Genomic DNA, 25,278 nt, shown 5'->3' with positions numbered 1-25,278 from the left:
GTCTCTGCAGGTTCAGCTCCTCTCTTCCTGCCAGCCAATATTCTTGGGCATGGCCTACTCATAGCCCTGCTCCTCTATGAGCCCCAAACCCTCTGGACTCTGTCCACTTCTGGCTCCAGCCCTCTCAGGACCCCGCCCTCCTCCCACCCTGGCTGGCTGCAGGTTGCCAGCCAGCCCCAGGTAGCAGGTGGGCAGCCTGTTTACTCTCTCCCTCCCTCTTTCCATTCTGTGCTCCAGACACCACTAACTGTATGGAAGTGATGACGGGGCGGCTTTCCAAATGTGGTAAGAACCCCTCATGCTCACTCGGCCCCCAGCCTGCCACCTCCACTGCGTGCCCCCACAGCCTACCCTGATTAGTGCTATCCCACTGTCCCTGGGCTGTCCTGGGTCCCCTGTGTACACACAGGCATTGGACCACCCACCACCCCTGGGCCCCTTCTACCAAGAGTGGTCTTAACCACTCACTTCCTGCCCCCCATGTCTACAATCAGGCCAGGCTGAGGAGGAACTTCAGTGCTCAGAGCAGGAAGAGGTCCTTGTGCTTGACACCAACAAGGGTCCTATATGTAAAAGCACTGCCTGTATGTAGCACTGCCCTGGAGGGCAAGGTGGACACCTGTCCACAGACCATGCCAGTCAGAAGAGGAGGGGTATGTAGCACTGGGCTCAGATTGAGGTCAGGTGAGGGAATGGAACTGAGGTATCCAATTGACACAGCTGGTAGTGAGCACAGGCCCAAGAGGAGGGTGGAGGGTCACCCATTACTTCTGCCCTCCAGGACCAGAAACCCAGCTGTGGCTGCCTGTTCCCAGCTCCCTGCCTGCCCGCCGACCATTCATCCTGTCTGTCTGCTGCTAAACTGTCTGTGCTAGCCAGGGCCAGGCTCTCCCTGTATGCTTCTGGTCACTGGCTCTGGCCACCCTTTCTGAGAGCAATCATTACCCACAAAGCAGCAGCCAACCCCAGGGTCTGACTCAGCCCTGGTCTCTCCATTGCTATTTCTACACCTGGGGTTGGCCAGCTCACGTGGTTCTGACACTTGGGAAGGGAGGCCCAGGACCTTCAGGGCTACACTGGCAGGGAGGAGTCTCACTGCCAGTCCTGGGCCTCAGTTCTCAGAAGCAGCCCCCAGGTCCCATGCTACTTTGAAGGTATGGAGGGTCCAAGGGTCTATCCCACTGCATTGCTCCTGGCACTAGGGACCCCACTGGCCGCCTGCCCACCCTGCTTGCTACCCACCTATCCTTGCTCTGCCATTCCATCTGACTTCATCTCGTTGGGTTTTTCTTTCTCTTGTCAAGGCCCCTTCGTTCATTTGTTTGTTCTTTCTCTCCTTCCCTCCCTCTCTCCCCTTCCCCCTTTTTTCTTTTCTTTTCTCTCTTTTTGTCTTCTGTTCTGTGTACCCAGGCACCCCATTGAGTAACTTCTTTGACGTAATTAAACAACTTTTTTCAGACGAGAAGAACGGGCAGGCGGCCCAGGCCCCCAGCACACCCGCCAAGCGGAGTGCCCACGGCCCCCTGGGTGACTCCGCGGCCGCTGGCCCTGGAGGGGACACCGAGTACCCGATGGGCAAGGACATGGCCAAGATGGGGCCGCCCGCCGCCCACCGTGAGCAGCCTTAGACACTAGTCCCTCCCCAGCACAGCACAGCACAGCACAGAACAGCACAGCACTGACTGTGGCCTTCTGCCGCCCTGTGTGGACCAGGCCCCACCTGCCTGCCCAGAACTTGTCTCAAGCCTGGGAGGAAAGGAGAGTGGCCAGGGCGCGGCCCGCAGGCTGGGCTGCTGGGCTTGCTCTCTTTTCTCTCTTGCGGTCTGTCTCTGCCTGACTCTGACAGCATCGCTTGTTTCCGCTCTGATACCAGGAATTATCCCGAAAAGTTAACATGTCACCTCCACGAGGCCATCCTCTGTGCTGCGTGTGGACACTGGCTGACCGAAGGCAGCTGCTGCGGACCCACCTCCCTCCTCCTCCTACTGTTGCTGCTGGGCAGAGAGGCTAGCCCACTGTCCACCACCTCTGCCCGTTCCCTGGCAGCTCTGCATGGCCCAAAGGAGGAGGGCCTGACTCCCAGGGAACTCTTCTTCTAGCCCAGCCACCCTGGACTCCCAGCGACCAGACCCTTGACAGGGACAACCTGTCCACCATCTTCCAGGGTAGGGGACCATGGTGGGTGAAGCAGTGGGAATGGATTGTCCTCCACGTCACACTTGGAGGCCTTCTGGGCCACTCACCTCGCCTTTTCCACACTTTGGCCTCACCAGGGCCACCTCTTCTCATCTGCATCCATTGCTCCACCTTGTCAGGCTGCAGAGCTCCGGCTGTGATGGTTCTCTTGGGCTGAAGTGGAATAAGAGACCCGGGTGCCCCAGAGCTGCCTGGGCTGGCCAAGCTGTGGGGGCTGGGCTGAGACCAGTATTATTTATTTGCTGTTTTAATTTATTGAGTTTCTTTATGTCTCTGTTCTCTGTTCAGGGAAGGGGGAGCAGCAGCAGCACCCTCCTGCCGTCTGTCTGTCTGTTCTGTCTGTCTGACTTGGGCAGGGTGGGTCCAGAGCCCAGGTTCCCTCTAAGGACAGAGCCGTTGCGGGGCTGGGAATGGTGGGGAGCCGGCCAGTGGATGCAGCACTGGGAAGCTACTGTAAACTTTAAAAGAATTCCTGCAAGATATTTTTATAAACTTTCTTTTCTTGGTTGTTTTTGGAAAATGGTGTGGGGTGGGGCCGCTGGGGCAGAGCTAGAGTTTGTGTTTCGGCTCCTCGCTCTTGGCTATTTCTATACACATATACATATATATATATATATATATATTTAAAGAACGATGTGTTAGCTCTGTCCCGGGTTGTTTTATTACTACTTAGCAGCAGCTCCAGTTCCACACGAGGGCTCAGGATACAGGGCGTCAGCTTGCACTGTCCAGCTGTGCCTGCTTCCCAGAGGTTCGGCCCAGTATTTCTCTGCTGCAGCCGGCTGAGAGTGATCTTGGTTTGGTGTCTGAGCAAGAAGGGGTAGAAGGCCCTGAGCTGGCACCCTACTCACACACAGGATGGCAGGGGTACCTCGGGGCTTTTTAAAAACTATAATAAAAAGTTAAACAAAAAATCAAAGCCAGAAATGGAGTTAGCAGTGTGCTCTGCAGCGGGTTCCTCCTGGAGGTGGCGAGGGCAAGGGGCCCACACCACTGCCTGCTGCCCACCGAAGCCCATCTCACTTCCCTCATCCCCAGCTTCTGTCTGTGTTCCGTTCTGTCTGGCTGAGCCAGTCCCTCCCACTGGCCCAAGGTGCCCGGCGTAGCAGCAGGAGGGGCCGGGGGGCAGGTTTCATGCATGCCTTTGCTCTTCCCCTCATGTACAGATTTTAATGCTTCTATTACATTCAACCACCATAGGCTGGGATTCCCATACATAGGGCAAAATCAAACACCTGTAACAACAGCAAAGCCACGAAGTACAAGTGGGAAGGGGCTTATCCACGGAGTCAGGATACTGAAAGCAATACCTCTTGTTAGCCTTCCTCTTTTGTACTTTGGACACATGCGGACTCGCAGACATCACAGAAATGGACAAGCCCCATCTGGTGTAACCCCTGTCAAATAACTGTGAGCAATTTCAGTTCTGGAACAATAAATTCCTTCCTTAAAACACATGACGCAAGGTCTCCATCCGGGACGGGTGGGCATGGGAAAGGGCACAGGATGTCTGGAAGTGGCTCTTGTCCCAACTTGTATCTGTCTGGGCTGCCATCAGGGAAGAGGTAGGTCCACCCCTGGAAGGGGGTCTGTTAAACAGACTGGGGTGTTTCCCTAGGCTCTTCCACCAGGGATGGGCTTCCAGTGAGAACCAGAGCTACAGAAAGAGCAGTCTAGAGACATGGACTGGCAAGGAGCTCTGCTAGGAAGACAGCAGAAGTGACAGGAATGCTGTCTTCCTCATAGCAGTCCCAACATCACTCCTGATATACCTAAGTTCACCTAGCACTTGGGCTTTCTCCAGGAAGAGTCCCTACCATACTCCCTGCTACTAGCCAGGCTGCCCCAACCTTGTCACTACCTCTCTCTGCTGCTACTATATGGAGAACAGGTCTAGTACCATGTCTTGAATGCTCAAGAGCCTGTGGCTGGACAACCCTCAGGAGTCTGAGCAAAGTGCCCAGTCCATGAAGCCGTGCATTTGGCACGGGTCCCACATTGCCTGGTGACAGAACTCTACTATATAGCACATTGGCAGTGGAGGGCTGATGGTTCTGCCTTGTACTGTAGTTCACAGCATCCCTGGCCTCTGCCTAGTAAATGCCGGCTTTCTTCTACCCTTTTGGGGTTCCCTAACACTGTATGTGTCTCCTGGGGGTAGTGCAGCCCCAAATGTGGGCCTGTCCTGGAGCTGAGGCCTGGTTAACACACAATTTTACCAGAGAAGCCTAAGAGCCAATTTTTCCTAGCTTCATTGTGACCTAAGGGAGGGATCTCTACAGAATCCAGCTCAAAATCCAGGACAAGAAAGCAACAAAGCCAAGGTCACCCTTTGCTGAATTCTGGATGTCGCTGTGCCCTCTAAGGAGGGGGGTACCCAGAAAGCACTTGGCAAGGACAAGGGACCAAGCTCCTATTTGAGCTCTTCAGTTAACTTTAGCTTGAAATGTGGGTTTGGGTAAGGATTCTATCCAAAAATGCCTGGTTATCTGGTCTGGGTGCTAAAATGTCTTCCTGTGGTCCTGCATCTGATTTGCTAAGAGCAGCAACCCACCCATCCCCACCCAGTCTTCCTCCAGCTGGCCCACTGGACATGTAGCCTACAGTCAGCCTTGGTGAGCACTAAGGAGGCCAGCTTATTTCACAGACCCAGCAGCTTCCCATTTGCACACTGTTGCAATCCCAGAGCTCATAAAAGAACCTTCCACAATCCCACCCCTGACTGTATATAAGGCAAAGCAAGCTCAGCCCATTATTCATGTGAAAAATAAATAGGAAGACTGTGCACCAGACACAGCCTTATGCAGTTCACACTATTAAGCCCACTGGTCTGCACATTATTCTGAAGAAATTAAAATGAGGACTACCAGAAGGTAAATAAAAGGCCTTTAGAGGCCAGCCCCTGTCTCAGGACACAACTTGATTGGCCCAGCAGTTAAGTGTGTAGGCAGGAACAGTGGGATACTCTGACGGGTACTTCCCACTCCAGGGGTGAAGCATAAACTGGCACCCTCAGGAAAAGATGTTCAAAAACCCAACCTCTACTTTGGTGAGCCATCGCAGGCTTCATGCTGCCTTCGACTGAGCATCCTGAGAGCAAATGGCACAATTCCTTAGTGAGGGTAGGACCTCAAAGTCCTACAGGCCAGTTGTAGGACAGGCTGTTATACAGCCCTGTCAACACCTCAGTGCCAGCTCACTATAGATGGCCTGCCTAGCTGATGGCTCCTTGTCAAGTATCCCATTCTCCTGTGACCCAATGTCCACCCTTCCACTGACACTGCCACACCCACTAGCTCCGACTCCTGGAAAGAACAAACAGCAGCAGAGTGCCAGGAGATGGCAGTGATCACCAAGGGTGTGATGCCTGAGAAAAACAGACTGACAGGTGAGGGAAGAGTGCTCCTACCTGGGGAGGCCACCCTGGAGCTCTGGGGTTCCTGAGGCCTTGTATCCCTTAGTTCACAGCCTCACCACTGCCTCCAAACAGACACTCCAGGCTGAGTCTATTCTACTGGCTGTTGTCCCTCCTACTGTTACGGACATTGTTTCAGTCAGGGTGTAGGTCACCGCCATGACTGTATTATATGATTACAAACTTCATTCTATTTATAGCTTTATGTGTTCTCAGTGCTAACATTCACAGGTTCCAGAGGGAGGGCCTGGGCATGTTTCATGTGCTAGGCATTGTTTTATCTCAGTCTGCTCATAGGCTACACTTAAACTTCCATCCCATAGGCAAAATACTCATCATACCCCACAGTCCTAACACATCACAGTATCAAGCCAGGCCTCAGACCTCATAAGCCTCAAACTACATTCACTAAGTCAAAGCAGGATGTTGTGTGTGATCTATCCTGGGAATAATCTTTCTACACCTGCAGGCCAACAAGACAAAGCCATGCACTCCCAGCCATAAGGACAAATAGGAAGCCATGGAGGGCATCCTCTATGGCTCAGGGGTCTAGCCCTGTGCCCTGCCCAGTTTGTAGGAAAAGCAATATCCACTACTTACTGCACTAGTTAGCTTCCCATCTGAGAACTTCCTGACTCAACAGCCTTTTGTTTCATCCCATCTCAGGGCTTCTGATGAGAGGCACTGTTCTCAAGAACTTCATTGGACTTCTGGGTCTATCATAGGGCTCACTCCCCAAGACAAACTTTGTCCACAAGTCCTTCACAAATAATCTTTGCTCTACTTTCAGCTTTTGGCCAGGAGGCTGACCAAAGGTGTTACTAACTGCGAGCCGGCCAGGCTAGCCTTTCTGCCTTGCAGAGGTCCAAACAGGACTGCCCAGGTTCATCTGGGCTCTATCTCTGGAGCATATTTTCCTGACAGTGAAACTTTAGTTCATTTGTCATTTGCATAGCTTCTGTGCTTCCCAGTTTTTGTTAGCTCCCTGCTGGGCTATAGGTCTTCTGTCTTCTTTCCCTCAGTATATACATTGGCAAAACCAGGCTTTGCCTTTCATGCTGTTTGGAAACCTCTGCCTGATGCTCAAGTTGCCTGCTTCCAAATCCTGTTTCCCACACAGCTGTCCAATAGCCCAGCTACCTTTCTGCCACATCTTATCTTTCATCTCCAGTGGCATGTCTTTATCCCGAGCCCTCACTAGCAGTGCTGCTCACATTTATATTTCTATTTGCGAACTAGTCACAGCAATTTGGAGCATTCTCAGGGATGGGCGTGGGTTTCCTTGGCTGCACCCTTTCCTTCACTTCCCAATCCTCACTAGGTAGGTAGCACCACTGATAGCCATACTTCTGCTACCGTTTAGGGACCTGTGGGCATTCCAAATGTTCCTTTCTATCAGCAGTCAGCCTTTTGTCCCTTGCCCCAGGTTGGTTCAGTTTGAACTGAGCTCAATTTCACCAAAGGTTGAATCCAAGGACTGCCCCTGTAAGGGGAGAAATACCACAGCAGGGACAAGGAGGCAGCAAGGAGCCATCCACATGGTGGAGAGCACACAGAACTGCTCTGTGCCTAAAAGCATGGGAGCTGAGCCCTAGCATACAGCCCAGCAGGTGGCTGCCCTCACTTCATGGATAGCCTTCCAAAGGCTGTGACATCATCGTTTGCTGGGAGGTCCAGCCACTCCTCCCAGCACACCACCACCACAAGGGAGAGGTGGAGGCAAACCACTCTTAGACTCTATCTCAGGCTCCACACAGTAGCCTCAGCTAGAAACCCATCTTCCTAGCAGCCAGCCATGGATTCTGTCTGCACTGGACACCCTCCCCTCCACTGGGTGGCCAGGGCTAAGGTAGCTTTGTTTCTCTGGGGAGCTCTAGTCCAGCTTCCTGACCAGGGAGCTGAGGAGAGGGAAGTCTCATGGAGCCAAGCTCCACTGTGTTCCTGCTGTCCCTTGCCCCCAGGAACCCCCACTGGCCCTTTCAGCCAGCTGAGGTCCAACCATAGGCTTCTTTAAGTCCTAGACAAACAGTTGAATGAGCACCCTGTGGTTTCCACTCCAGGGGTCTGTGCTGAGACAGATGTAGTGGGCAATACCCAGGGGGCAGAGGCTCAGATAGTCTGGTGGGACCAGACTAAGACAAAAGGCTTGGTCCAGGGAGGACTTTATGTTTTTTTGCTTGTTTGTTTTAAATAGGAGCTCCCTGTGTAGCCCTAGGCTGGCCTCAAACTTACAATCTTTCTGCCTCAGGCCTAGAAGACATCTAAGGAGAGGGAGTAGGACCAGGCTGAAGACTCCATGTAGCCTGGAACTTTCTGGTAATCAGCAGATGGGGCAGATGGCTGCTGAGAGTGTCAGGAGAGGGCAGGTAGGGTTGGTCTAGGTGTTAACAGGAGCTAAGTCCCCATAGTTAACACAAGAGCTTCCAGCCTCAAGTTCAGCCTCCCAGGGGCCACTGATGGTACAGTAAGTGAAGAGCCAGAACATCAAAACCCAGGGAGGACCCACAATTTAAAGGAAACCTGTACGGGCAGAGCATCCAAGGAGTCGTCAGCAGGCACGGCAAGGAGGCTGCCAGGATCCAAAGGCCTGAGTTTGTTGTCTGTGAGGACCAAACCATAACCATGCCTGTCTCATGGCCCCCTATCCCTTTTAGCCCACTTGGGCCCAGGGCCAGCTCTAGGCTTGAGCTTAGGCCCCACCCCCACGGAGGCAGCAGGTTGCCTCCTCCTAGACCCCCAGTGCTGAGCCTGAGCCAACTCTAAACAGATCTGAAGGCCTCCATCCCCACTCAAGGAGGTACAAGCTGAGAATAAGGTCAAGGTGCTTGCATTCTTCCCTTCCCAGGAGCCTTGGGGAGACTCAGAAGAACAACATGGAACAGCAGGCCAAGAGGACACAGGCGCTGACCTGAGAGAGTTCGTTTATTATGACTCAACAGATGAACTAAAGCAGGTTCTGCCTTTCACTGATAGCCCAGTTTCCACCCAGGGCCTCAGCCAGGTCCTGGTGCTGCCCTGGCCCCTATGCACAAATGGGACCTCCATGGGCACTGAGGAGGCAGCAAGAAGGGGTGACAGGAGCAAGCAGCAGGTGTGGGCCCCCATGGGTCACCCCAGGCCTCTCTATCCCAGGGACTCCGAGCCAAGGTCCAGGCAAGGGCTAGGGAGGGAAGCTGCGGGGGGCAGGCCTCTATAAAAGCCCATCCCCCAAAGCACAGCAGAACTCCAGGTCTGCAGAGCAAGCCCCATAAGGGGAAACACCTCTCACAAGGTGCTCCTTTCAAAGCCATAGAGGCCCCCTGACGGGGGGTGGGGGTGGGGGGTGGGGGCAAAGAGCCACATGGAAGACCCAAGAAAGGAAAACCCCACAGAAGAAAAATCAAAACATCAGTCCAATAAATGTTTGTTGAATGAATGAATGACTCCAAAGGCTCTTCACTACAAATAGCACTCATCCATCCAACAGGGAAGTCAGGAAACACGCCTTGACTCCAGCGGCATCCATGGAGCCCACACTCTGCGCAGCCCAGGGCCCTCAGACCTTGCCACCAGCACGCTCGGGGCATGTGTGCGCACACACAGACACACAGTTGTCTCTTTGCACATGTGCACCCATCTGGCCCTGGAGGCTCATCTCTCCTTCACATGGTTCTGTGCTCCAGAAGCTCCACTGCTGGCCCCATCCCCAGTGGCACCACTGCTACCCGGGCTGCTGCACAGCACCTCAGTGAGGTCGTCCATGACTGCAGTTTCTTTGGGGTCGAGCAGGTTGAACTCTCTGGCGAAGAGGATGAAGTGCACGTACAGTGTGTTCAAGTGTCCGTGCAGCTCAAGGGCCAACGTCTCCTTGAAGTGGGCCCAGTAGATGTGGCCCAACACATGAAACAGATACTTGCAGATCTTCTTCACCAAGGACTCGAACGAGCTGGGGAATTCTCTGCCTAGGGGGAGGCCACATGTCACAGACCTGTAAGGAGGTCAAGCTCCTACAACTAGGCTTTCTTGGATGGACCTGAAGTGCTCACACCTGTTACCACTCCTCCACAGAGTTCCCAGCAATCTGTCCCTCAGAGTGGCATGTGCCCAGAGTGATAGGCACTGGCTGAGCCATGCTGGTCACCTGCGCAGCAAATGGGCCTACAGGTTCCATGCTTCCTCCAGCAGACACCCCAGGGCTATCTGTAGACCAGGTAGTGGAGGAGTAACAAGTACACAGGAATCCCTGTAGGTCACTGCTGGCCTTTTGCTGCTCAGGATGAGTTCTGAGCCCCCATCAGGACCTTGACAGGTCTGGAAATACTAACCACAGCAAGATGGACTGTGATAGCCTCATTGTGCAGAGCTGGTAGCAGGGACCGAGTGGGGCCATGTAGTGGGTCCCAGAGTGTAGGTGGGTATTTGACTCTAGCTGGGCTGAATCCTGTATGGGAACTTCCCTCCCTCATTAGCCCAGGTCCCCCTTGCTGAGCAGGAGCCAGAGTTCCAAAGTTGTAGGCCTTCTAGACCTCACTTGCAATCATACCCCAGAGACTCTCTAGCCCAGCGCTGAAGAACTTACTGGCTTTACATAAGGATTTAGGTACAAGCTGCAAGAGACATACCGTATTTTGTGGGGAACACATCTTCATCAGTTACCAGCTTCTGCACAGAGCTCATGACAAAGTCAACATACTGGGGGGCAGTGCACTTGACCTTCTTCCCCCGCTCGTCATACCAGTAGTATTGTCTGTAGGGACAGAGACTTTGGTCAGGGTGCCAACCCTGCCAAACACCCGCCCCAGTTCAGGCTCCCACTCATACAACACAAACGCAAAGGCAATAGAATAAGGCAAGCAAGCTAAATACAACTATTCCAATAGGACACACAGAGTGCTCAGAATAGCATCTGAGGAGAGCAAGGGCTTCATGTACAGAAGCGAGAATACAGGGAGCCCAATGTGACACTTTCATTTTGCCTAGCTCTGCAGATTTCATTTCTTCTAAATAAATCTGTATTTATTGTAAATAAATTCCTTAAAATTAATTGGGCACAGGTATCTGTCTAGGAGGTGGCCTGAGACTGGTCAGAGAGCCTAGACCGTTGGTGGTGCCCTTTCCCAGAATTAGAAATCACTTTCCCCATGGGGAATAGATACTTGCAGTAAAGTGACCTGACCCCTGGAGACCCACCCCAAACTCTTTAGCCTGTGCATGGGGTAGCCAATGCTCGTAAGATTGCTAGTTCTGAGAAGACCAGCATCAGGGATGAGGAGACACTGAGTATATTGAGTTGCTGGGTCTTAACCTTGTGCAGAATGACAGTTACTCTGTGTTCTGCCAAGAGGAGCTGGTGCTACCCTTGGTGCACTGACTGCTGCCCCCTTAGGCATCTCCTTGGGAAAGCTTGGATGAAGGACTCACATGGGCCTCTCACAAGCCTCTGGTATCTGGCCATGCTGTGGGAATGTCACACCACCTAGGTGCTCTGGATTCAAGGGCACAGCATGCTCTTCTAAGCTCCTGCTGAGGGCTTGTGTTTCCTTCCAATTGGAGACAATTATAGACCACACTGTTACATATGTTCCCATGGTAGGGGTGGGGAGGGGCGTTCTGTGTAAACACAAGTTTTCATGTCTCTAAAGCAAAAGCCAACAACAGGATTATGGCCACAGCAGGTCTGCATCATTTCATGAGAATGTGTCAATGTTATCCTATGTGCTATGCCACCTGCACCCCACCAGTATGGCATGTGTTCCCCAGCACCTAGTGTTCTGCAATACCCCATGTAGGTTTCATTTGTGTTTCTTTAACTCCCCAGTGCTGAATATCTTCTTAGTGGCTCACTGCCATACTGTCACTGTGCAACCAGTCCTTCCCCATTCTTGTCAATCAAACTGCTACTTGCATGCTGCTGCACTGAGAGTTCTCTGCATGTCCTGGATACTAGTTCTTGTGCAACAGGTGCCTCCCAGATGTTTCCACATAGTCTGTATTTGTTGCTTCTCCTCATAGTTGTCTTTCTTAGAATAAAAGTTCTGAATCATCATAATAAAGTGATGGGCTGAGTCCTCTTCATCAGTGGGCCACTCCTTTGCTATAATGTCCGATAGCCTAATGCTAGGTCAGATAAAAGCCTGTGTCTTCCCATTTCTGCATCAGGTGTGAGGCTTAAAGTTGAGGTACTTTCCCTTTCCTCTGTGTAAAGTTGCATTTCACAGCAGCAGTTATTGAGAAACAAAACAAAATTTCAAAGTAAAAACATAGTGTTTCATGTTCCAGATTTCTCTACTCAGTTCCAATGGCCAAGTCATCAGAAATCAAAGACTGTGCTTGAGTTTCCTTCTGGATTCTGCTCTGCCCCACTAACTTTTGCCTCACCTTTGGGCAACACTATACTGCCCTGTCACAACAGTGTATCTTCAAACTGTGGGCCCTTCCAGCTGCACTGTTGTGAGTAACTCTAGCTACCCACTTCTGTGTAAATTCCAGAACACACGAGTCTAGTAGCTAATAGCTCTGAGGAGTTTTAATTGGGGATACACTAAACCACAAATTTGTTCAGCGTAGATCTGTACGTTCAGCTTGTTGTCTTCCAATCCACCAACACGGTGGGGCTGTTCATGTGCTGTCCTTCTGTGGTTTCCAGAAACAGAGCCCTCTGAATGCTAAGTTTATACCTAAGCATTCTGTTGCTTCTGGAACTATTGTAAATGGTTCTGATTAGTTAGGGTTTCAATCATACACAGCTAGCATGCGGACCTGTGACTGTTTCTGTGTGCTGATCTTCCAGTATTTATTTCATTGCTGGACTCCTTCAGGGGCTCACCTCCAGAAGCCTAGTTCTTAATACCATGACCTTGGGAGTGAGGATTCATTAATAAGTATTGAAGAACTTATATATGCCAAAGTGTACATTTGGATTGAGTGAGTGTTCATTTGGTGAGTGACTAATTTATGCTGAAGTTCAGCATTATGCATGCTAGCAATTGCTCTGCTACTGAGCCATATCCTCAGCCCTGTTTAAAGTTTTATAAGAGACAGAATTCTGCTATGCTGTCCAAGCTGGGGGTGATCAAGCCAGAGTGGCAGAGCTCCCATGGCCAGTACTCATGCCTTTCAAAAAGAGCTGTTTGTTGTTCATGAACCAAGAAGCTCTTCTTAGAACCACAAGATATACCAGTGCTGTTCAGTAACCTCCATTGCCGGCATTTGGTTATGGCAGTTCAGACTGATGATGGTGAGTGTTTCTCACAGGGAGGCTCAGACTTAGTTCTACAAGAATATGTTCATAAAAATCTCTTTGAAACTCTTATACTCACATAGTAGCAGCCATTCATCTGCTGGATTTACATTACCATTGCTGGTTTTCTGCTTGTTCTGTTTTTATCTTTATAATCCATGGTCATGCTGTATGTGGGGCTGTATCTCCCCACGCCCACTTTTTTAACTATTCCATTTCAATTTACCCATTATGGTTCTGACTGTGTGTTTTCATATCACTTAAAGAATTTCAAAGTACATACATAGCTTTTCATGTTCAGGGTTTCACAGCTGGGGAAAGGTGGTTACTAACAGGGAATAGGCACCTCTCCCCTCTCACTGCCATTGCTCACATGTCCCATCTCTGAACCTGAGAATGTGTCAAACCATACTTCATTTCACCCTCAAATAACTTCTGAGAGCTCCAGAGAAGAGTCTCTATTTCTCCTAATGCTGACTCTTTTGTGCTGTCACACAGCTGAAGAACTGGTTGGAATTCTTCTACAGTAGATCAGATACCATGCAGTGGTCCATTCAATTGTGCTTCTGAAGGGCATGGCTGCTGGATGTGAAATAATGTGGAGTAATGCCTCTTCTCTGTGCCATGTGAAACATGGAGTGCTTCTCCAAGTCCCACAGCACTCACTACCTTTGATGCCACAGGGCCTTTACTGTGCTTGGTGTCTGGGTTATTTCACAGGAGTCCTTAAGGGTTCACTCAGCTCTGTCAATTTAAAGGAGTGTCTCTGAGGGACATGTTTGACCATGTTTCTGAATGTGTCTTAGCTCCCTAGATCCCAATGCTGGCCTTTTGGGGTTATCCTGCAAGTGCTGCAAGAATAGAAATGAGACCTAGCCTAATGCAGATCCTCTCTAACCTAGGCAAACCTCCAGGGCTGGTACACAGCAAGGAGTTCTGTGGATATCTGACTAACCCACTTTTCCTTTTAAACTAATTTTGAGTTTCCAAAATCCCTTGGTCTCACATGATTCCTTCAAAGGGATTATAGTAGGAATTATTAAGTGATTCTGCAAAGTGAGCCAACGGCAAGCTTAGCTGCCCAGGCTCTCCAGCATGCACTGAATGCGGGTCTGCAACAACACTAGCTTCTATGCTCTCAAGAAAGCTTTTCCCTCGGGACCAGGCACTGGTGGCGCACGCCTTTAATCCCAGCACTCAGGAGGCAGAAGTAGGCGGATCTCTGTGAGTCTACAGAGTTCCAGGACAGGCTCCAAAACAATACAGAGAAACCCTGTCTCAACCTCCCCCCCCCAAAGAAAGCTTTTCCCAAACAAATTCAGCTCTAAGAGGCACATGGGAGAAGCTAGGAAGGGTACCATGCTGTTTGGTATTATCTAGGCTATGCACATGCTCTCATGTGCTACCTCAGAATCTGACATGGGTTTGTCCTTCAGAGGCCACACCTCTGTTAAACACACACACCGAGCTTGTCTATAGCAAGGCTTCTCACCTTCCCTGGCAATGATTAGCTGACACAGTCTCTTCCTGGGGAAGAGAACTGGCTCTGTTCTCCCTACATTGCCAGAAACTGAGCTATAGCCACTAGAGCTATGTGAGCAGGCCTGAGACATGGGGGACTCCTGTCACTTGCTGTACCAAGACTTACAGCAGACTCTTGAAAGCAGAGCTGTTGTCTGGGGAAATCTGTACCTACAAGGAGGACTGTTTGAGTGTACAACACACACACACACACACACACACACACACACGCGCGCGCGCGCGCGCGCGCTCATGTGCATACACATGTACATTTCCATGTGTTCACAGCATCTTGAGGAGTCATCATGGAAGATCTTCCACCTCCTTGGCCACATCCACCCTAGGCTGAGCCCTGCCAAACTCAGCCTTCTGCCTGCATTAGCACAGCCACTCCTACCATCAACCCAGAACTGCTGGCTTTCCTACGCACAAAGCAAGGTGAGTTATCTTGGAAACCCTAAAGTCACCTGCATTCTACAGCACTGAATGTACACATATATCCAGAAGATAGCTGTCAGCACTAGACTTGTTCAGAAGTTGTCAACAGACACCTCTACCAGTAGAATGAGCCTGCTCACTTAGCCTTGCAGCTCCTAGGACACTGAGCACTCTGCAGGCTCAGGGACCATCTAAGCATGGCCTGCCTTTGGCCTCTGATGGCTCTTAGTATCTTTTATGCCAGCAGAGACACTAATGCTGGGCACCTGCCTAGCCTGAGATTGTGCAGGGATTGTGGTTAAGAATGGAATCTAAGTCGGGCGTTGGTGGCACATGCCTTTAATCCCAGCACTCAGGAGGCAGAGACAGGCTGATCTCTGTGATTTCGAGGCCAGCCTGGTCTCCAGAGCGAGTGCCAGGATAGGCTCCAAAGCTACACAGAGAAACCCTGTCTCGAACCGCTCCCCCCCCCCAAAAAAAAAAGAATGGACTCTAAGAAGCTAGTAGCCAGAACAGAAGGTCAACCACAACCAATCCCACACTCCCAACTGGTGCTATGGCCAAGCTGCTACTCACGTGTTGCACACGGCCATTGTCTGACACGTCTCTCCTGTGCAAAATTCTGAGATTGTGCTATACTGCAGGTTGATGTGGTGAAAAAATGTTGTTGCTGGAAGAGAAGCAAAGGTCCAGGTGAGTAAACACCCCTGTTCCAGCTGGCGTGACAGGGAGTAGGTTCAGCTGAGTTCGGCCTGTCCATGGACCACTGCTCTAGGGGTACTTGGAGATGGGGGGAGGCTCCCTGCCCTGCAGCTGCTGCACCCGCCTCCCCACCCGCACGCACTGTTGCTGGCCAGCCACTCGTTGAGGTCGATCTCCCGGGGCAGCACTACCAGCTCCTTGAACTCAAAGTCGGTGATCCTGGACTTGGTGTGCTCTGGCTCCAGGTATACTTTCTTCTCCTCTGAAGCAGTTTTCTTGCCGTTTGGCTTGGCTTTAGACTTCCTGCCAAGAAAGAAAGGATGTCATGGATGACATGTCACATGTCCCATTTGAGCTGGAACCATGGGGGTCTGAGAAGGACCTGCAAATTGGGCTAATTACGTCAGATGCAGGCAAGGAGAGAGACCACCAAAGGCCAGACTGTTCAGGGCTATTGGGTAGCCAATCCAAATGGTCATGACTTTATAGACATCCTGGGAGAAAGTATTGTAGACCTGGGCTCTAAGATGTGTGTGACAGCAGGGGGCAGCACCTGATGCCTGAACCATAAACCTCTTTCAAAAGGCTGCTTTTCCAAGGTTCTTAAGAAAGTTCTGAATGTATAAGGAAGTGATTTAAGGTAATGAAAAACTGTTTCATATTTCTTTGCCCCTCTATGCTATTGTTATATTAATATTTCAAAGGTTCAAGAAACCTATACCAATGGGTCAACCAGACTACTGGAGACTACTCACCAGCAGGTTGCCAAAAGGAGATATTTATCCCTAGAACACCTAAATCAATTTCTAAAACATCTGTCCCCTGTGCTTGAGATTATTAGAGATTACTGTTGATAATGGCCAGAGACAGCCTTTATTGGTCCTTTATAGGAGACATGATGCATATTCAAAATGGGGAATCTTTTATATCTTAATTAAGAACACATGGCACCCTAGATGGGGGTCACTGGTAAACTTTACTATAGTATTTATCACAGCCGTCCATCAGGCACCATCAAAATACAGAGGGTACACACCCCAGTCTCAACCCCTAGGTAGACATAGTAGAAGAAATGGTCCAGTGTTCCTCAAAGGTCCTTACATCCCTAATATCACCCCTCTTAGACGATAGTGATCCTACCTCCCTGTCACACCATCTCTCGTTTCAGAATCTACATTATCAGCTACTGAATAACACTGTCTGACTGCTTTGGAGAATGTTAGCTGTGTGTCCCTTCTTGGTCAAATCACAACCACCATTTGTGGCCTTGCCCATTGTCTTATTAGACACTCTCACTTTGCCACTCATTAACTGCTCTCAGCCAAAATTACTATCATCCCTTATCTCTACGACATCTCTCTCTGACATCAGATTGCATTAACTCCTCAGGGCCCTGGGCTGTGAAGAGTGTGGGCTCCATGGATGCCGCTGAAGTCAAGGCGTGTAGGCTTTGTAGGCATATTGGATTCCTCAGAGTGCAATAATATCTTAACCCTTCACCTGATGGTGAAGATCAAGCCTGCCCAAGGACTTGGATGTTCCCATTCAACAGGAAGTAGTCTAATGATAAAGTCCCTATGACCAAAAATGTCTTGTCTGTGTCAAGTTTCCTGCTGCCTGTCAACTGGGTGGTCTGGTAATTGAGCCTTTGTGTTCTTTTTTCCAAAACTAGGGGTAGTCGTACCCAACGAAGAACCCTTGCCAGTTCACATCACAGGGTTTACAGCAACATGGCATGACAAATGAATGGTTCAGGACCTATGCTTTCTCAAGTCCTGTGTATACCACTGGCATTACCACTGAGGGTGTTGGGGGTGACTACTTTCCTAGCTATTTACCATCATTTTCCCCCTAAGTTCATCCATGATCTCCAATGGGTGGCTCACACCATCCTTACCCTACAGGACCAAACAGACTCACTGGCTACTGTAATGCTACAAAATCAGTAAGGGTTAGATATAATAACTTCAGAGAGAGGTGTCTTTGTCCCTTCCCCAGGAAGGAATGTTGCTTCTATGTCAACCAGTTGGGTATAGTAAAAAATAAGATCTGACAACTCCAGACAGATCTCCAAAACTTTAAGAAACAGCTCGATGCCTCTGGAATCAGATAGTACCCTTCTTAACCCCCTTTCTCCTCCTTTTCTTAACCCAACTAGTCAAATCCTGCATTATAAACTTCGTGTCTAGATTCCAACAGATCCAAAAGATTTCTAACCAGACTTTGAGTTAGTTGCTATTACAAGATTACCGGCCCCTAGCTACACAGCCAGAGGCCTACAACTCCTGGTTATAACCTGATGGTGAAGATCAAGCCTGCCCAAGGACTTGGATGTTCCCATTCAACAGGAAGTAGTCTAATGATAAAGTTTCTCCCCTTCCTGACCCCTGTTATCAACTGTAAACAAAAAAAAAGAGGATATCTAAGCCCCTTGAGGTACATGAGTAGCAGGTCCTGTCCTTGAGGATCTCCAACCACTGAGTCCTACCCCAAAGAAAGAGGGCTGAGCCCAGCCCCTGAGGACCTCGGAAAGACCGGTTCCTCCCACAGAACACTCTAATTGCCATGATGGCTTGACCTAAACCCTAAAGATATAGGTGGCCAAGTTCTTCCCTAGAGTAAAAAACCCAAATTCAGGGCTTGAAAACCCACCAATCCTTGAGCTTGCCCCAAGCTCAGAATTTGAAATCCCACCAATCTCCACCCTAGAAAGTTCTGCCCCACAACCCCACAAGAAACACAATATCAGTAGTTACCAACCTTCCTAATGCTGGGACCCTTTAATACAGTTCCTCATGTTGCGGTGACTCCAACCATAAAATTATTTTGTTGCTACTTCATAACTGTAATTTTGCTACTGCTATGAATCGTAATGTAAATATCTGATATGCAGGATATCTGATATGTAACCCCTGTAGAGATTGCGACCTATAGGTTGAGAACCACTGCCCGATAAAGCCTGCCTCCCATGCAGTTCTTTGCTGTTTCTCAGCTAAGCTACCCTTTTGTATCTTCCTCAATAAGTCTCTTGTGTGAGGTTTGTTGTGTGGTGTTACTCTGTGGTATTCCTTGGCTCCCAACTGCCAGGAAACCTTTGCCTTCAGAGCTGTAACATTGCACTTGCAGTGGGGAAACCTTTCCCCTCAGAGCTGTAACATTATACAAGGGCCTTTTTGAGCAGAGGCCCTCACAGGCCACACCAAGGCTCTACCTTCCAGGCAGGCCAGTTACAGGAGGGTGCACAGCTACCATCGAAGCTTCAAAGACCACTCATGAGAAGTGCCAGGTTGCCAAACCACAGAAGGGCACCCCAAGACAGAATACTCTCCCCAGCAGAGGGCTAGCTCCTCCTTTAGGTCTTGCTGATGTGCTCTACCGCTAAGCAGTATCCTCTTGCTGGGGTGTAGCTACACCCAGCCAGGGTATAGTACTCCTACCTTGCCACCCTTCATGAAGTGAATGCAAAAGAAAACAACCCCCAGGGTTAAGGCTCTGCTTCAGCACCAAGACTCCTTCCACTGAAGGGACCAGCTTCCCTTTTGGCAGCCATAATGGCCGAACACGTGCTTCTGAAAGACCCCTGCCCATTAGCTCCCTCTCTCGCTCTCGTATACTCGGTGACACGCCCGCGAGCGCGCGCACCCACACGCCCGGCCGCCGGCGCCCTCCCAAGCTGGTCCACCCCGGCAGGGCCCGCGCCCCCGGCCCGCCCACCTGGCACCGCGCCCGGGGCGGGCGAGCAAGGAGCCCGCGAGGCGGCGGCCCGGGGCCCCCGCCCCCGCCCGATGGGGAACGCTCTGTCCCAAGGTCAGCCATCTGGACGCGGAGGGAGGAACTGCCGGGTCTGTTGTACCCAAGATAAGATAGAGACAAGGCCGCTTCGCCTGATTACCAGACCTTGAGAACATGCTGACTTGAAATAACTCTGTACCTCATTTAAATTGTCCAATAGAATCCCTGTAACTATGCTTTTCGCTTCTGTACTGTGCTTTTTGCTATATAAGGACCCCTCTCCCTTAGCTCGGCGCGCTTGGCCTCACAGGAGCTAAGTCGCCCCGGGTACCCGTGTATCCAATAAAGCCTCTTGCTTTTGCATCCAAGTTCGTGGTCTCGCTGATTCCTGGGTACGGGTCTCCTTCTGCGAAAGTACCTCTTTCTTTCACTTCTTTGACCTTGTCCTAGAAACTAGAAAGTCAGATGCCTGCCTCGTGACAAGGAACCAGTCTGAAGTTAGCTGGTGGCGCTATGCTTTACGACCCTGGGTGTGCTTTACAGACAAGCGCACAGCAATGACGTAGAGAGCATAGCAACCACCCTGGGAGGGCCTATGAGCTATAACAACCAGTTGACCAATCAACACAGGGCAAGCCCTCCAAGGCTGGAGGCACACCAATCGTGAGCCTGTCCATACCCCTAGACACTCCCCTTACGCTGCCCTATAAGATCTTTAGGGAGCCCCTAGGAGCCATCTTTTCTGGCCATCCGCCATGGCAGATGGATGAAAGACCCGAGCTAACATGGGGTTAGCTCGTTAAATTACAATAAAGCCTCGTGCAGTTTGCAGCAAGCTCTCGAATCCGCCTGGTGATTGGGGTGACCGAGAACGTGGCCTGGGACCCCAGATACTTGAGTTTTTGGGGGTCTAACACCACTAGTTCCCATGTAAAAGCAGAGGCAGTAAGAGAATCCAACTTCCTCCCAAGCCATAGCACAGGACTCTCTGTTAAGCTTCTACCTTGTTTTGGAAAATGTTTAATAAAATTGTTTTGTTCTATTAACAGAGGGCTTATTATGTCTATTTTAAAACAATAAATGTATTTTTAAATGTCTCATTTTCACTTGAATAGAAATCTAAAGCCATGGAGTGGCACACCCCAATTGCATATATGCTCAGTTCCTCCAGGCCAGCTACTCCCCAAACACTGGTGGCAGCAATGAGTCTGTGTGCCTTTGGCTCTTAGTGAGCAAGCTTCTAGGTAGGCACTGAGATAGGGTGTGCCCCACTGGCAGTGACTACCTGGCCTGAGTTCTTTATGGGGTGCTAGCCCACCAGAAGACAGATGATTCTGCTGAAATCTCTCATGTAGCTAAGTCCGTGCCTGGTCAGAAAGGCCTTTTGACTGGGTCTCCCTGGTGAGCTCCTCAAGGCAGTCAAGTGAATCTGGAGCTCTTCCTGGCTGGCCATGTCAGACCAGCACTGGATAACAGGTTCTTCCAAGCACTGACCACACAATGCTAGAAACAAAGGAGCTCTAAGATCCCTGAACTGCCAGCTGGCACCCACACGTCTGACATGTTGAGGCTCAGGAAGAGAGTACTGGGTGAGAAGTCTGAGAAGCACATGAATGTTCCCACAGCAAATAGTTCAGATAATCAAACGAATTCTTCAGTAGTGAACACTTTGACTTTTAAAATGTAAGCAGTAAATTGATACTGGCATGAACCCTTATGATCAGAAAAGAGTGCTTTTGATCAGAAACTTTCAATATGAGATTCAGTGGGGGGACCAAGGACAAGAGCACAGCCTTCTTTAGTAAGACAACCAAGTGCAGGGAGCACTGGGTTATACAGGGCCTACAATAGACCAGGTTGTGGGGGACCAAATAATTCCATTATGAAATATTTTGAGGCCCAAACTCCAGCTTCAGTAAACAAGAGCACCGGAAAGCCCACTATTGTATTGTTAATGCCAGTAAGGCTACTATTGTTTACCATGGCCTCAGGGTAATATGCCTCCTAATTTGCATCTCTATGCGCCTAAGCATCTGAAAAGGCCTGCACCTGGGGCTAGGTGTGTGAGTGACTAGGGAGGACAGGAGTTAGGAGCACAGCACCAGAGAAGAGAGGGGAAAGTTAGAAATGGTTCCCCCGTGGTAACGAAAGGATGGTTAAGAAACAGCAGAAAAGATTGCAAATAAGAAATGACTCTAGTTTTACAACGTGGAACTGAGAGCTCTCTATAGACGACAAGATGCCTGTGTTTGGTCTTTATTGCCGCTGGGTTGCTAGGAGTTTCCAGGTACACACACCTCCACTCAGGCCGAACCTCATGGGTTAAGGCTGAGACATGCCGGGTCTCGACACCAGGTGATTAAGAAGAGGAGCAGATCCAGCAGAGGGGTCCTCTGTCCCAGAAGCAGTCTCCTTAGGAGTGCCCATCCTGCTCCACAGGGGGAGAAGCAATCAGAACACCCAGTAGGGAAGAACAGTGTGTTAACGGCATTAACTCTAGGTCCATGGCCTCCATGCAAACAGGAAGACTGGTGGGGTGTGTGAGGAGGGGGCCTTTGGTTTATATTCTACCATGCCCACTCCTGGTTAGCCCACCTGTCCAGATGAAGTACAATGTAGGCCTCAGGCCAGGATACCTTTCTTTCTGACTTGAGAACATAGGCAATTAGGCCAGCTACCATGCATGGCATCAGGAGGCAGCCTGGCTTGGCTCTGAATCCTGTCTTCCACAGCCCTGGGAGGCTAGATGGGGGTAGGGTGAAAGGTCTTTCTAACTGACTGTGACCTATTTTTTCCTTTCTTTGCTTTGAAAGGTTGCTGGTGGTTTATTTAAGAGAAAGAGGAAAGAAAAATGTTCCCTGAATGCCAGGGAAATGTTTTCCTTTCAGCTTCTCATGGCAGAGCTTAGCCTTAAAAGGCGATGTGTGCTTGGCCTCCGGGGCAGGGCCAAGAGCAGCCAGAACCAGGCAGTGGACAGGGCAGGGAACAGCCCAGCCTTGAGGCTCCTGGCACAGACCAAGCTCTAAGGGAAACAGCACGGAAGTCTGTTAGGGCTGAAACACAGTTGTGGATGTACCATACAGAAAGGGGGCACTCGAAGCCCTTCTAGCATGGGCTTCTGAGCTTTGCAGCCCAGCAGTGGCAGCTCGGCCTCTCTAGAAGTTTTGAACAAACCCCAGTAGGGGCTCTGCCAGTGTCTTTGGGACACCTCCACTCCCAGTCTTTGACCTTTCTCTGAACCCTCATCTTCCTTACTGTTGTATGCTGAGTTCACCTTCTATTCAGTCAGAAAGAAGAGTTCTACTTCTCTAATGCTGAATGTGGCCTGTAGTGTCCTCAAAGGATAGGTTTTCCTCAAGACTAATGAGCTACCTTCCGTCTTCTGTGTCCTGTCCTGGAAGCCAAGACTACAAAGAGAGGGGCTGGTGAGGGTGCCAAGCTGTCAAGCCATTTCCATACTTTGTGTCTTGAAATAATCACCTGCAAGCTAAAGGGAATGAAAACAGGACAACTAGGAAGAGGTGCTGGTAGGAAACAGACATCACCATGGCTCCTGAGCACAGTTCAGGACCCATTCAGGGAGGGTGTTTATGAACAGCATCCTGCTCTCACTCCCACTCATAGTCACAAGGAAGCAGATAGTTCTTTCAGGTAGAAGCTATTCCCCAACCCTGATAGGGAAAAAAATGTCCCTGAAAGGCCTGCTTCACTCTGTAATGGGCCATAGGGTCTTACAGTGAAGTCAAAAGGCAGCATATAGACAACAAATGTGTGCACCAGGCCCTATGCCTTCTCTATTTCAGTCATGCCCCCATTTGCTGCTATCCCCATCACAAAGGGCCAACCGGCCCCCCGGAGCATAGTGCACTCTGGGACACGCTCCTACCAACCTAAGTTTCTCAGTCCTAGTCACAGAGCCCTCACTCTGGCAAGAGGAACAAGAGGCAGCCCAGGGTCCAGGTTGTGCTTGAGGAAGAATGTAGTAAATGCTAATGGAAGGGCTTCTGCAGGACATCAAACTCCAAACTCCAACTTCTCTTCTTTCCCTAAATAAGTGAGACTTAGCCAAGGCGCTAGACCCATCTAGATGACCAGTTCTAGCTCCTCTGCCAGTGTTTCTGTTTTCACCTGGTAGGATGAAACAAACATCCCCTGGGCTCTAAGGCAAGCTAAAGACACCATGGTATCAGTGGCTGGCCATGCCTGCATACTAGCTGGAGGCTCTTCCTGTTTCCCTTATACCACTCACCACTGTTACTCATGTGTAGGGAGAACTATGCAGAAAAGGCCTTGAGTGAGGGCAGCACAGAAACTATTATAGGGACTAGGGAGTCCAGGTATCATCATATCCACAGAGCTTCTATGAGCTCCTGGGAAGACACCCCCAAAACCCCCCAATAGTTAGGCTTAGGCTGGTCCCCAATGGGGGGGGAGTGCTACTCATAAAGTAAAATGCCTACTTTAGAGGTATCCAGGCTCTACCATAATCATGCACCTGGTGCTGGTTGATAGTCTGACCTCTGAGGAGCAATAGAAATTTGCAGATTGAAAAAAGAGAGAGAAAATCAACCTCTGTGATACCTGTGGTGCCAAGCATGAGGCTGGGGTGGCTGTGGGTATTATAGTGAGAGCCAGGCTAGCAGCATCTTTCTGGGACCTGGATGGTAAGATGCTATGCTGGCATGTGCTCTTGCCCTTAAGTGAGGTTTAGCCTGCATCTTCTCCTCAAGGCCCCATTTGGCAAGCCACCCAGGTTTCCCCAGCCTCTGTCTCAACATAGATGCACACAAAGCAAAGTGCTTCAGAAGAAGGATGCTCAGACTTGGGGGAGGTATACATAGCAAGTCAAGAGGATGAAGGGCTTAAGAACACTAAGGTCTGAGGATGGTAGGGAAAGGATATATGAGTTTTATGGCAAAGTACATCACTCCAAGGAAGTAAGAAAGTGTGGATATCTCAGACCTCTAGAGAAATGAAGAATGTTTTTTGCTTCCCACCCTACCACCTGACCAGTCCCAGCTGGGTTAACATTGAGGGGCTGGATAGAGTGGGGATTTAACAATGAGGGACCAGAAGTTAAGATCTAGAGGCCTGTAGTCAACATTAAGGAAGGAGATGCTAACACTAAGGGGCTAGGCAATAACAGCAGAGGAGGGGATGGCAAGGGGGAAAGGGCATGAGGAGCTTGAAGATACAAGCCCTCCCAGGCCAGGACTGAGAACCACTACTATTCAGGCAGAGTGCAGCTAGATGCTAAGAAGAGAATAGTATGACTGGAGACTCCCATACTCCTAGTCATGGCAAATGTCCATGCTAAAGCCTACTCAAAACACCAACTCCAAGCTTATAATGATATCTTTTCTCACCGCTGTAGGGTCCCTGTGACAACAGGGTACAAGCTACCATGGTCCTCACAGCCTAGCCAAATATTCCTAGGCTCTCCCCAGCCCCTCAATAGCTGGTCCCTTACCACTGAACTATGAGTATAGGGAGGATACTTACCTCTGGCTGCCATCTTTTCTGCAGCATCTATCTGGGTCTAGGTCACTATGGGGCCGAAGATTTCATTTCTAATACTGGGAAGCCCGTATCTGGACCAAGTCCTCACAAACTCCACTGCACAATTCTTGGCTTCAGAGACCAAGACAGGAAGACCCTCCCAGCCCTATCTTATCCCTCAGCACCATCTCACTACACATATTGGACTAGGGTCAGAAGCAGTGGAGAATGTCACTGGGAGTTCTTTCTTAAAGAGTATCTGTGCCCCCTATCTACAAAGGTTAATAGTCCTAGACAAGGCACAATTTCACCAGTGTCCTTGACCAGTAAAAGATCCATTCACTTGGAGAAGAAGGCAGAAGAGAAACAGACACATCAGGGATAATGTATGCCTGGATAGTATCCACTTATCCTACTGAATTCAGTGTGACCCTCAGGAAGGCCAGGCTAAGATGTCTCCTATTGGGACCTACCCTAGTGTAGGCAGCCAGGAGTCACTGGCAGGTGAGTGCCATTCTTTAGTCTCCCCTGGAGCTAATGGTGGTATCTGCTATGC

General features: G+C 50.1%; 2 protein-coding genes across 10 annotated transcripts in view; one reads left to right on the top strand and one right to left on the bottom strand.

The window, feature by feature from the left end:
• Positions 1–2,188, top strand: part of Brsk2 (BR serine/threonine kinase 2) — a 52,511-nt gene extending 50,323 nt beyond the window's left edge. For 2 of the 5 annotated variants that reach the window (XM_027408914.2, XM_027408912.2), the window contains one exon: positions 1,874–2,188. In XM_027408914.2, the coding sequence (XP_027264715.1) occupies positions 1,874–1,893 (20 nt within the window). In that variant the 3' untranslated portion in view covers positions 1,894–2,188. Of the gene's footprint in view, positions 1–237; positions 286–1,410; positions 1,710–1,873 lie in introns of those variants that run through there. The other 3 variants (XM_035441274.1, XM_027408909.2, XM_035441271.1) reach the window with 3 other exon arrangements.
• Positions 2,189–8,515: 6,327 nt separating this feature from the next.
• The window catches only part of Mob2 (MOB kinase activator 2), a 52,696-nt gene continuing 35,933 nt past the window's right edge, over positions 8,516–25,278 (bottom strand). For 4 of the 5 annotated variants that reach the window (XM_027408905.2, XM_027408902.2, XM_035442096.1 and 1 more), the window contains 4 exons: positions 15,634–15,794; positions 15,366–15,459; positions 10,213–10,337; positions 8,516–9,552 (listed from right to left, as the gene is read on the bottom strand). In XM_027408905.2, coding sequence (XP_027264706.1) covers positions 9,242–9,552; positions 10,213–10,337; positions 15,366–15,459; positions 15,634–15,794 — 691 coding nt within the window. In that variant the 3' untranslated portion in view covers positions 8,516–9,241. The remainder of the gene's footprint in view (positions 9,553–10,212; positions 10,338–15,365; positions 15,460–15,633; positions 15,795–25,278) is intronic. The other variant, XM_027408906.2, reaches the window with a different exon arrangement.

This window comes from Cricetulus griseus, chromosome 3, assembly GCF_003668045.3.
Source record: "Cricetulus griseus strain 17A/GY chromosome 3, alternate assembly CriGri-PICRH-1.0, whole genome shotgun sequence".
Lineage (NCBI taxonomy): Eukaryota > Metazoa > Chordata > Mammalia > Rodentia > Cricetidae > Cricetulus > Cricetulus griseus.
This window is presented reverse-complemented; position numbering and strand designations above follow the sequence as displayed.